Source organism: Vulpes vulpes, chromosome 14 (genome assembly GCF_048418805.1).
Source record: "Vulpes vulpes isolate BD-2025 chromosome 14, VulVul3, whole genome shotgun sequence".
Lineage (NCBI taxonomy): Eukaryota > Metazoa > Chordata > Mammalia > Carnivora > Canidae > Vulpes > Vulpes vulpes.
Genome location: NC_132793.1, coordinates 23257391 through 23270090, shown reverse-complemented (window position 1 = coordinate 23270090; position 12700 = coordinate 23257391). Strand labels below are relative to the sequence as shown.

The 12700-nt window shown below is 45.3% G+C and overlaps 1 protein-coding gene and 1 pseudogene across 20 annotated transcripts in view; one reads left to right on the top strand and one right to left on the bottom strand.

Annotated features, from left to right (window-relative positions):
• The first annotated feature begins 2244 nt into the window (after nucleotides 1-2244).
• The window catches only part of CEP250 (centrosomal protein 250), a 50230-nt gene continuing 39774 nt past the window's right edge, over nucleotides 2245-12700 (top strand). For 13 of the 20 annotated variants that reach the window (XR_011996934.1, XR_011996935.1, XR_011996936.1 and 10 more), the window contains exons 1-2: nucleotides 2260-2361; nucleotides 11976-12265. Coding sequence is in view for 11 of the 20 variants with exons in the window: in XM_026009820.2 (XP_025865605.1) it covers nucleotides 12080-12265 (186 nt within the window). In the remaining 9 variants the exon portion in view is untranslated. Of the gene's footprint in view, nucleotides 2362-11975; nucleotides 12266-12700 lie in introns of all 20 variants that reach the window. The other 7 variants (XM_072736017.1, XM_072736028.1, XM_072736025.1 and 4 more) reach the window with 5 other exon arrangements.
• Nucleotides 6001-6342, bottom strand: LOC112928213 (large ribosomal subunit protein eL22 pseudogene; annotated as a pseudogene).

The window sequence follows — 12700 nt, the reverse complement described above, 5'->3', positions numbered from 1 at the left end:
GAGAGAGAGAGGCAGAGACACAGGCAGAGGGAGAAGCAGGCTCCATGCACTGGGAGCCCGACGTGGGATTCGATCCCGGGCCTCCAGGATCGTGCCCTGGGCCAAAGGCAAGCGCCAAACCACTGCGCCACCCAGGGATCCCAATAGGGTATTATTTTAAATAGCATAGTCAGGGAAGACCTAGCTGAGGAAGTATCATTTAAGCCGAGGCCTGAAGGAGGGGAAGATGTCAGTTAAGCCTAGAGATGGGGGGAAAACCAGTCTAGATGGAAGGCATAGTATATGCAAAGGCCCGGAGGCAAAGAGGTTGTTTCTTTTCTCTCCATTCCAAATCCTGTTGTAGTGAACATTCTTGCACAGTGACAGTACCTGTTGCAGGAGTATTTCTCTGGGTTGGATTCCAGGTTTGCATCTTTTTCTCTGTTCCATGTCTGTGATGTTTCTTTTTCTCTCCCTAGTTTGCCTTTCTGAATTGGGGTCTTCTCCCTTCTCCCGTTCCCCCCACTTTCTCTCCCCCCCCCCCCCCCACTTTCTCTTTTCCTCAAAGTAACTGTTAAGAACGTTTTTGTTTGGGCAGCCCTGCTGGCTCAGCAGTTTAGCGCCTCCTTCAGCCCAGGATGCGATCCTGGAGACCCGGGATCGGGTCCTATGTCGAGCTCCCTGCATGGAGCCTGCTTCTCCCTCTGCACATGTCTCTGCCTCTCTCTCTGTGTTGTGTGTCTCTCATGAATAGTGAATAAAATCTTAAAAAAAGAACTTTTTTGTTCTTATAGGAGAAAAGATACAGTATAGCTCTTATCAAAGTATTTGCTTCTCATGTTCTTTGGCTGCAGATTGTTTCACTCCTACTGTCCATCCATCCACTCCTCTATTCACTCAGTACTTATTGAGCACCTATCTTGTACCAGGCATTGTTCTAGGTCCTAGAACAGCCTTATGCAAAGCTTTTCAAGTATGTTCCAATGCACCTAAGGTACTTGCTAAAATGCCAATTTCAGGACTCCCCCCTTGGTTTTACCCACTCTCTAGGAGTAGAATGCAAGACTTTACACTTCTAAGAAATTCCCAGGGTTTTTTTTTTTTTTTTTTTTTTATCCCAACTAAAAATTTAGAACCACTGAGTGGAAAAGAGACAGATAAATGAAATTTACAACTCCCAAGAAAATGTTTTGATTGATAGTTTAAGATTATCAAAAGGCTACGAAATAACACCTGGGTCATAGAGGTAAGAGAGAGTCCTTTTTTTTTTTTTTTTTAAGATTTTATTTATTTATTCATGAGATATACAGAGAGGCAGAGACACAGGCAGAGGGAGAAGCAGGCTCCGTGCAGGGAGCTCGATGCAGGACTCGATTCTGGGACTCCAGGATCACGCCTTGGGCCGAAGGCGGGCACTAAACCGCTGAGCCACCTAGGGATCCCAGAGTCGTCTAGAAGTCAGGCTTACATAGAAAATTAGACAAAGGGGATCCTTGGGTGGCGCAGCGGTTTGGCGCCTGCCTTTGGCGATCCTGGAGACCCGGGATCGAATCCCACGTCGGGCTCCCGGTGCGTGGAGCCTGCTTCTCCCTCTGTCTGTGTCTCTGCCTCTCTCTCTCTCTCTGTGACTATCATAAAAAATAAAAAAATAAATAAAAAATAAAGAAAATTAGACAAACTGCAGTTCTCTGGAAGGATGTAAGACACTCGGGCAGGGACCACTCGGTGCAAGACTTGAGTGAGAAACAGTGCCGTGAGTCCAAACACACTAAGTATGCTAGGAGTGTTGTGTGGCCTGAGGCTGCTCGGAGGCTGGAGGTCTGAACGCTGTAAAACCCTAGAAATGGTCGACGGGTAGACTTTATCCAGACCCAGGAGCAGGTTCCCCCGCCGCTCACGCAGTTGCTAATTGTATTCGGATTTGTGGGTGGAGCAGCGAGCAGGCGCACGAAGAACAAGGCCCCACACACATGCGCAGTGTGTAATCTCGAAGCCAAGAGGATGATGGTTGAGGGCAAGATCTTTCTGTTACCAAGACTTCCCTCGCTCGAATCCAGCAACCCTGGCTGTCCTCGTTTCTGGCCGGGGAATCTTACATGTCTTAGTGTAATCCCACTGTTCCTTCCGGGCCACTCCAGTAAGTCGGCTGCCAGTACTCAACATGGCGGCAGGCCCCCCTCAAGCGGCGCTATCCGCCGCAGGGCTCCCGGCTCGGGGGGCGGGGCCGCCGCCGGGGCGGGAGCCTGGGGGCGGGGCCTGGGCCGCGGGCGGGCGCTGGGCCCCCGCCCCCCGCCCCCCGCCCCCGGCCGGGCCTTAGTGGCTGCGTCTCCCACTCCCGCGCCGAGGATCACGCTGGAAATCGCGGGAGTCGAGCGTGGTGAGGTGGGGCCTCAGGGGCAGGCGGGAGGTGCCCGGGTTAACGGTCCAAGGCCCAGAGGCCCGCCCGCCAAGGGCGCCTTAGGGAATCCCGTTTGGTGCAGCGGCCTCCCGTTTCCCGGGAGGAACCCGAGGCCCAGAGACGGTCTGGGACCCATCCTCGGGATTCCCGCCGCTTGCCTCCGCGTCCAGCTGCGGCCACCGCGCTGGGCTCCAATCCGCGGAGAAAGGGAGCTTCCTTCCCGACCCTCGTACCCAGGGCTGCCGAGTCCGGGAGTATCAGGAAAAGGCGCTGTGCTCTGCTGCGCGTCTCGCTCCCAGAATTTTGCGGCTCCCTCTGCCCTTGGGGCTTTGCACGTGATCTGTCCTAAAGCGCAGTCCCACCCGCCGCCCCGCTCGGGAGCTCGGGAACTCTGGGTCTTCAAATGTCGCTTCCTTGGAAATCTTTCCCGACCGCTTTCTGCAAGCGCCGTTCCTCCCACTGCTCGGTTCTTTAACCCGTTGCACCGAGTGATTTTTCCTGTGGCTCTTGTACAGCCGTGCAGTTGGGCCGTTATGCCTTCCTTGCCTTTTTCGTCTCTATATTATTCCAGGGTCCGGCACATGATGATAAATAATAATATATCCTAAACAGTCACGAAGCGTCAAGTGCTACTAAATGCATTACATGGGAAGGCCCGCTTAATCCTCACAGTAATTTCATGAAGCGGGTTGTTACGTCTTCACATTTTATGCATGAAGAAACAGGCATTACAAGATCATTTTGCCTAGAGTTCCACAACTAATGAGGAGCTGGGCAGTGAATTCTAGGATGTCTGTTTCCAGAGCATGTGATAATTTCACAAACTGCCTTTGGGTTTGATAAATGTTTATTGGATTGTTTTTTACTTTAACCACACGCTTATGATGTGCATTTGATTGAGAAGGCTTGGAAAGGAGAATTGTTGTTCCCAAATTACATATAGAGTTCCTGACAAAACCGGCTCTAGAACCTATTGCCAGCCCTGTTTGTTCAGGCACACTCTACCTTTCTTTGCTCCTTTGCTGCCAGAGCTGCAGACCTAGACCTCATCACTTCACAGCCTTTAGGAAGTACCTCTCACAGAGATGTGATTTTTTTGTACTTCATGATTTAGGAGGCACTTTAATGTAATAGATTAACCCTAGAGTTTGGAAGCAGATTAGGGTTACATGTTTGCTCAGCTATCGATCATTTATGTCTCTTCCATTTTTTGAGTCTGTTTTCTTATCTGCAAAATTAAGACAATGATCTCAAAGGTTTTTTTGTGAAGGTTGCAAATAATTGTTTTGGGAGTAAAGTGCTATATAAGCTACATGATCTGTTTTTTACCTTTTAGGAGGTTATAGAGCTTTCAGCATTTTGTAAGACCATTGGTGATGTGGATCATATTACCTAATGCCTTATATTCTTTCATTCAGTCAGTCAAGTATTTAATGAGTAGCTGCTATATGCCAGGCACTGTTTTAGGAGCTGGGGATATAGCAGTCAATAAAACTATTCTTGCAAGTATTCTTAGAAGTATATTACACATAATAATCAGATAGGGACAGATAATACCAGTGTGTGTGGAGGGGTCATGGTACTTTATATTGAGTGGTTAGGGAGCAACTTTAACTGAGAAGGTGATGGTTGAGCAGAGACCTGAAGGTGGTAAGGGAGCAAGCGAATCAAGATAACTAACTGGAAGAAGAGGCCCAGAAAAGAGTGGGTAGTTTGGTGCATTCCCAAGCACAAGCGGCAAGGAAGGCTGTGTGACTGGAGAGGAGTAGGAAATGGAATTAAAATGATTGGAGGCTAGGATCAAATAATTAGGAGCCTGTAGGCCATGAGGATGATTTTGGTTTTTACTGAGTAGCCATTGGAGGGTTCTGAGTTGCGTAATCTGTCACTGTTTTAAAAGGATCACTCTGATTACTCTGTTGAGAAGGAACAAATTTTAGAAGCAAGGGTGGAAGCATCTCAGCTGTCTAGGGAGCTTTTGCAGTAATCTAAATGTATTCTCTATTGCTGGGAAAAAAAATCATCCCCAAATTTAGCAGCTTGAAATAGCAATTATTATCTCATACAGTTGTGGAATAGAAATCTAGGAGCAGGGTGAGTGGCACCTGGGTGGCACCTGGGTGGTTCAGTCCCTTAAGTGTCTGCTTTCGGCTCAGGTCACAATCCCAGGGTCCTGGGATGGAGTCCTGCATCAGGCTCACTGCTCAGTGGGGAGTCTTCTTCTCCCTCTCCTTCTGCCTGTCCCTGCTGCTTGTGCTCTCTCTCTCTCAAATAAATAAAATCTTCAAAAATAGAATCCTCAAAAAAAAAAAAAAAAAAAAAAATCTAGGGCAGCCCCGGTGGCGCGCGGTTTAGCGCCACCTGCAGCCTGGGGTGTGATCCTGGATACCCGGGATGGAGTCCCACATCCCGCTCCCTGCATGGAGCCTGCTTCTCCCTCTGTCTGTGTCTCTGTCTTTCTCTCTCTGAATAAATAAAAAATAAAACCTTAAAAAAAAAAATCTAGGAGTGAGGCACAGTCAGGTTAAACATCTGACTCTTGGTTTCAGCTCAGGTTGTGACCTCAAGGTTGTGGGATCTAGTCCCATGTCGGGCTCCACGTTTGGGATTCTCTCTCCTACCCCCTCTTCCCTTCCCGCTTATGCTCACTCTTTGTTTTTCAACATAAATAAGTCAACCTTAAAAAAAGAAGTCCAGGAGCAATTTAGCCGAGTGTTTCTGGCTTAGGATCTCTCAGGAGATGGCAGTCAAGTTGATGGCTGCTTTGCTCCCAAGATGTTTCCTTACTGCTAGGCCTTTTCACAGGGCTGCCTGAATGTCCTTAGGACGTGGTAGAGGGAGTGAAGAGAGAGAGAGGCTGTGGTGTCTTTTATGACCTTTTCTTGGAAGTCATTTCTACTTTATTCAGCTTCATTAACTTTATTCCAGTTCCTACTCCGGGAAAGAGAATTAGGCTCCGCCTCTTGAAGGAGTAACAAAGAATTCGTGGGCATACCTTAAAGCCACCATTCCAGGCAAGAGAGAGTGGCTTGCCTCAGGATGGTGGTGGTGAGGGATTGAAAAGTGATACAATCTGGAAGAGCCAACAGGATTTGCCAGTAGATTGGTTACAGCGTGTGGGAGAATGGAGTACATAAGACCGCAGGCTTTGGGCTTGAGCAGCCAGAAGGATGGAATTGCCATTTACTGAAATGGGGAAGATTGGAGGAGCAGAAGTTCACTTTTGGACAGGTTACCTTTGAGGTGCCTGTTAGATGCCCATGTGGAGAAGATAAATAGGTGTCTGGTTTAGTCTAGGAGTGTGACTTTTCAGAGGGAAGTGTGGGCTGGGGAGGCAACATGGGGAGTCATGGTGCCATTGTAAGTCATGAAACCGGATGAGGTTGCCCAGGAAATGAATGTAGATGGAGGCGAGGTCTGAAGCCTGAGCCCTAGGGCCTCCGACCTTATGGAGAAGATGAAAAACCAGCAAAGGAGACTAAAATGAGAGGCTGGAGAGGTGGGAGGAGAAAAGAGAAAGGCCTCGCTTGGCAAATTTACGGAAGGGGCTGCATACTAATTTTTTTTTTTTGTTCCCAAGTTTTATTCAGGAACTCATACAAAATATTCCAGATAAATGAGTTTTAATCCTCATCTTCCTCCTCTCCCTCCTCCTGGTTAATCTGGAAGTAACGCAACCAATCATGTAGATTATTCTCCTTCAAATATTTTTTGGTGGGATATTTCAAATACCTTTTGGAAAAAGTCCCCTCAGAAATTACAGTAATCTTGCTCTTGGTTACCACCCCTCCACTGAGATTCCCAGCTTTTCCATTCACTTTGATTCTCTCTTGAAGAAAGTGCTCAAAATTGGAGCCTCCATGATTCCATCTTTTACGGGGTGGGTGCAAGTAAAGGGTAAACCTCAGAACTCACCTCTTTTTTCTTAACCACCCCCTTGCCACAAGGTTTTTCATGGGTGCCATGGCATACTGGAGGCAGAAAACATGCAACGTTTTTGTGTGTGGAATAAGAAACAGAAATTGTTTCTGCAGACAAATATATGTAGTTTCTTTGCTCAGGAAGTAAAATGTTGTGCCTTTCAAGCATTTTTTCTTTTTTGCTTTAAGTGAAAAATTCTATTTAATGATACTAGTCCCCATCCTAGTCCTTGCAGTATATATACCTCCAAGTCTAGGTGGTGTCATTTCTATATTAAACTTTATTTAAATACCCCTTTTGGAATTTGGGGTGAGGGGGACTAAACATAATGTATATCACTCTGTTACTTTCCCTCAGTTCAGAGGTTACTACCCTTCTGGTCTGGTTCCTGGCAAAAGGAGGTCAGTCTTGTTCCTGTCTGTGACCGACTGCCAGGAACTGAGTTCCAATTCATGAGCGTTTATGGGATAATTTAATTCATAAAAGATGAATGCGTAAAAGAAGTGACTCTTTTTCCTTTTCCTGTCTATTCAGTGCTTTACAGTTTGCAAAGCACACTGACATCCATTATCTCACGTGAATGAGATCCAGTCTGTTACCATTTGCCAACTACTGACCTTTTCTTTGTCTGGGGGGATACTGAAACCTACCTGTCTTTTGGTACTCTGCTAGTTTGTTCTCTGGCAGATCTGACAGTGTTAATAAAACAGTGCTGAACTGCATCTTGAGAAAGCTCAGAACTAAATCTCAATTTCAGAAAGATCCCTGATGTAATTTTTCTCTGTTCATTCCCTCTTTAAAAAAAAAAAAAAAATTATTTATTTATTTATTTATTTATTTATTTATTTATTTATTTATAACAGACACAGAGAGGCAGAGACATAGGCAGGAGAAGCAAGCTCCCTAAGAGGAGCCTGATATGGGACTTGATCCCAGGACCCCGAGATCACCATCTGAGCCAAAGGCAGATGCTCAACTGCTGAGCCACCCAGGTGCCTCCACTCCCTACTGAATTTAAGTTTTATGGGGTTTTTTTTTTGTTTTAATCCTAAAACACTTCAAAATTTTTTTTAAAGATTTTATTTATTTATTCATGAGAGATACAGAGAGAGAGAGAGAAACAGAGACACAGGCAGAGGGAGAAGCAGGCTCCATGCAAGGAGCCTGATGTGGGACTCGATCCCAGGACTCCAGGATGACGCCCTGGGCCAACGGCAGGCACTAAACTGCTGAGCCACCCAAGGATCCCCCAAATCATTAAAAAATATATTTTATTTATTTATTCTTGAGAGACACAGAGAGAGACAGAGATATAGGCAGAGCAAGAAGTAGGCTCCCTGTGGGGAACCTGATGTGGGACTCCATCCCAGGACCACAGGATCACACCCTGAACTGAAGGCAGATGCTCAACTGGTGAGCCACCCAGGTGCCCCTCAAATCATTTTTAAGATAAAATTTTTTAGAACAATTTTAGGTTTATAGAAAAATTGCATAATACAAAGAGTTCCCATATGCCCTGTACCCCATTTCCCCTATTAGTAACATCTTATGTTCATATGGTACATTTGCTATGGTTCCAAATCATTTTTTGAGGTAAATGGGGCATATAAACAAAACATAAACAAAATAAAGTTACTGCATTTCTGGAGTCCTCAGTTTCCTTATCTGTAAAATGGGAGGATTGGACTAAATTTTTATTTTTTTAAATTTTGATTTATTATTATTTTTTAAAGTACATTTTAAAATTTTTATTTATTCATGAAAGACACACAGAGAGAGATAGGCAGAGACATATGCAGAGGGAGAAGCAGACTCCATACGGGGAGCCCGATGCAGAACTCGATCCTGGGACCCCAGGATCATGCCCTGAACCGAAGGCAGATGCTCAACCGCTGAGCCACCCAGGCATCCCTCAACTAAATTTTTAAATAGCTCTAAAATTTTTGAGTTATCAGTTGAAGTAAAATAATCATGTAATTCTGATATAATTCCACTTCTTTACTGAAGTATTACTATCACCTTCCCAAATAATGTATACATGTTAACAGCAGCCTTCTTTTTTTAAAAAAAGATTTATTTATTTTAGAGAGAAAGCACATGTGAGTAGGGGGAGAGGGAGAGAGAGAAAGGAAGCAGACTCCCCTTGGAGTCTGGAGTAGGACTTGGGGTTTGATCTCACGACCCATGAAATCATGACCTGAGCTAAAACCAAGAGTCAGACAGTTAACTGATTGAGCCACCGAAGTACCCCTATGTGTTAAGAGCAGCCTTAGCCTCATCCTTAGAGATGGTTTAGTAAGAGAATTCTGGGGACTGTGGCAGAGCTGCCTATAGAGATATAGGCTGAACTATATGACATTATCATTTTTGTAGGTTAAAAAATGGGCAAATATTGACAACTTTCTATGGTTCAACCAAATATCGAGGGGGTGAGGGGAGGAGGGAGGAGGAATTCAAAGGAGGAGGAGAGGCCTCTCAGACTCCCAGCACATGCAAAAGCCCAGCCCAGCCCAGAGCAGCCCTAATAGGATTAGAGAAAAGGCCCATCAAGTCCCTTGAACCTTGAAGCAACTCAGAGCTGCTCTTGTTGCTGGCAGTGCTGGCAGCAAGAGTGGTTTCCCAGCAAGTTTGTGCCTCCTACTAGCAGAGAGAGACTGAGCCATCATTTAACAGAGACACAGTGAGCTGGTTGACACAGCCCTGTGGAAAGGAAGAGCAGAAAAAGAAGATCTTTGGAGTGTGAGGGAAGACTACTCATTCAGGTTAGAGGCTAGGAAGAGGCAGCCTGCGGTGTTGGTGCCATTCTACTCTTCTTACTTGATGCACTTTCCTTATGGTCTACTTCAAGCTCTACAAACTCAGCTGTCTTCTGTTGTCCAGGAGGTAATGTAAATTAGTAAACTGAGTTTTCTTCTGTAACTCCTGTAAGAAAAGCAATAGCACAAGTTCAACGATCAATGACAACTAAAATCTGCTATCAGCGTGAGGGAGAGAATAGGCTGGGGCCGGGGGATGGTGTGTTGGGGGTTGAGACTGGTAAACTAATGAGAATATGTCCTGTCTAAGGGGGAAGACACATGTAACTGCAGCTGGTTGTTGCCTTGTAGGAATACAGGTCACAGTTTGCTAGATACTCGGATTCTCCAAAAGAGCCAGAAATAAGAATTGTTTTTTAAAGATTTATATATTTATTTATTTGAGAGAGAGAGAGCACTTGAGCATGAGTGGGAGGGTAGAAGGAGAGAATCTGAAGCAGAGTCCTTGCTGAGTGCAGAGACAGACACAGGGCTCAATCCCATGACTCCTAGATCATGACCTCCACTGAAGCCTGAGTCAGACGAATGCTCCATCAACCCAGGCACCCTCAGAAATAAGATTTTTTTTTACATGCATTCTCCCAATGGTAAATGTTTGTACCTACTTTGAATTCTTAAAAGCTTGATATAGGCCACATAATGGTTGAAAAGAACCAGCAGGCCACACTTGTAACCTCTACCAAGGATTTAGACTTGCCTGGAGTAGAGGCCTACATGGATTTCTTCAACCTACTAATGACCAAAATGAATTAGATAGCTTTTGCTTTTGAGGAATTTACAGATTAGTAGAGAAGATAGATAAATAATAATGATAAAATGTAATTTAGTCAAATGTAATTTAGAATTTATATATTATATATACAGTTAAATATATATAAATTTCTTATGTGTAATAATGTCATGTACATAGCTAGAAAAGTGATTAACTCTTCCTGGGTATATCTGGGATGACATGATAGGGGGTGGCATTTGAGCCAGGATGTAGGAAATCAACAGTTTAGTGCATTAAAGGGATTTGGGGCCTTGAAACTCCCACTGTATATGGAAATGTTAGATTTGCATTTGCTGTATATACCACTTTCTTCAGATGTTTATACTGATGGGCTGCTGGCTGGACCAAGAGGGCATCTCTAATATTCTATTTTCTTTTTTTTTTTTTTTTTAAATTTTATTTTATTTATTTATGATAAGCACGCAGTGAGAGAGAGAGGCAGAGACACAGGCAGAGGGAGAAGCAGGCTCCATGCACCGGGAGCCTGACGTGGGACTCGATCCCGGGTCTCCAGGATCGCGCCCTGGGCCAAAGGCAGGCGCCAAACCGCTGCGCCACCCAGGGATCCCAATATTCTATTTTCTTAATATGTAATTGGAAAAACAAATATTCCTTAACCCTTTTGGGGTTATGCCTCAGGGTTAATTAAATGAGAACTCTAACCTACCCACCTCCTCCCAGGTTATTGTGTGTTTTAGAGGCCTCAGAAAGTCAGAGGTCACATGGCTGGTAGCCCTCATTTTTAGATAAGGGGCTGAAAGAGAAGTGGTATGTCTGAGATCACAGAACCCATTAGAGGCAGAGCTTGAACTGGCATTCCAAACTCTTCCTGACCACTGTGCTTTCCCCTCTCCTGGGGATCTCTCAAGGTCTCTGGTTAAGCTGGCATCCCTGCTCTCCCCATCTCCCCTCCGCCCCTGTGGGTGACAGGTTGCCCTGATTTGGCCCAGTTCTGCTGGGTGAGGAGGTTTACTATCCTGCTGAAGCTGATTGCTCATCCCCCACCCCATCTCTCTTAATGGATCTTCTGCCTGAAATGCCTGCTACTCCATTTCTTTGTCAGAGAGTCAAACTGGCTTGTATTCAAATCCCTAATCAACCAAATGCCAATTGTATGAATTTGGACAACTTTTGTTTAACCTTTCTAATTTCTTAACTGAGGTGTAACCTTTGTAAGCCTCCGTTTCTTCATCCACGCACAAACAGTTGTAGTATTACCTACACTGAAATGTGATAGAAAGGCATTGGAAGGTTTCAAGATTCTTGTGATGACAAAATGACATAGTACAGGTAAAGCAGTTAACTGTGACTGACCTGTAGACGGGTCAAGGATTAATTATGACAGGATTAATTATAACAAGGATTAATTATGATGATGATGATTTGCACAGTTCACAGACCAGCAGGTTAGGTTTAATGCCCTTCCACTATTTTCTCTTACTGTTCTATACTGCTTCTGTTACGATTACATATACCACATTGTGTTTGATATGTCCTTCTCCTCTGCTAGACTAGAAATACCTTCAGGGATTCATCCCATAGATGTTTATTAGGCTCTCTGCCAGGCACTAGGGATGCAGTGGTAAACCAGGAGCTCTTGATCTAGTGCAGAGTCCCAGAAGGAAACATTGGTCCTGTGAGCTTGTCTAATGATTCCCAATAGATTTGGGAGTGATACTTAGCTCTCACACCACTTAGAGATTAGGGTCCATGTTAGTATTTTATTTATTTATTTATTTATTTATTTATTTATTTATTTTAAAAGATTTTATTTATTCATTCATGAGAAGCACAGAGAGGAGAGAGAGAGGCAGAGGCACAGGCAGAGGGAGAAGCAGGCTTCATGCAGGGAGCCCGACGTGGGACTCAATCCCAGGTCTCCAGGATCACACCCTGGGCTGAAGGCGGCACTAAACCGCTGAGCCACCCGGGCTGCCCCCATGTTAGTATTTTAAAGGCTCTGATGGGTCCTGTAATAAAGGAACCCACTTACTTTGTCCAACCCAGCTTTGCCAAACCTACTATTTGGTGAGTAAATTTGAATCACCTAGACATTCTTTTCAACTCCTCTGTGTGCTTTCGTCCCCAGCTCAAGAGGCACTCCACGTGGCACAGCAATGATTAGAGACTTTACTAGGAGTGAGCAGCCTCTGGCCAGATAAGGGATTGTGAGCTTACCTGTTTGGTGCTCCCATGGAGACGGGAGGCCCTGGGTTGAATAATATGAAGCCCCAGTCACTGCAGTTGGTGCTGGAGGAGCAAGTACTAGCACTACAGCAGCAGATGGCAGAGAACCAAGCAGCCTCCTGGCGGAAGCTGAAGAACTCCCAGGAGGCCCAGCAGAGGCAAGCAACCCTCGTGAGGAAGCTGCAGGCCAAGGTGAGACAGCTACCCTTGCAGGGAGGCAAAGAGAACACTGCCAAATGAATGCTGAGTGTAATGTGGGATAAGGGTTCTAGGAGACAGAACCATGTGGTGGGAATGTCCCTAAACAGCCTCTCCTGTGATGCTCACAACTACTCCATGAGAGGTATATCCTGTCATTTTTAAAGATGATGGTCACAAGGGCTAAAATAGTTGTCTGTGTTCTCCTAGGCTAGAGCTAGGACCTGGCCCTGTGTTTTCTGGTTCCAAAGCCAATAGGCACAGAGAGTATGTTTAACTGACCAAGTAGAAATGACAAGATGTATGGCCTTACCCCACTGTTACCACCTAGACCCTGTTCACAGCAGATTTGCCCCAAATCCTCCAGGACCTTTGGTTTGGGCTTTTTATACCAGCCATGACCATCACCACATCCTGCTCTGTTTGCCT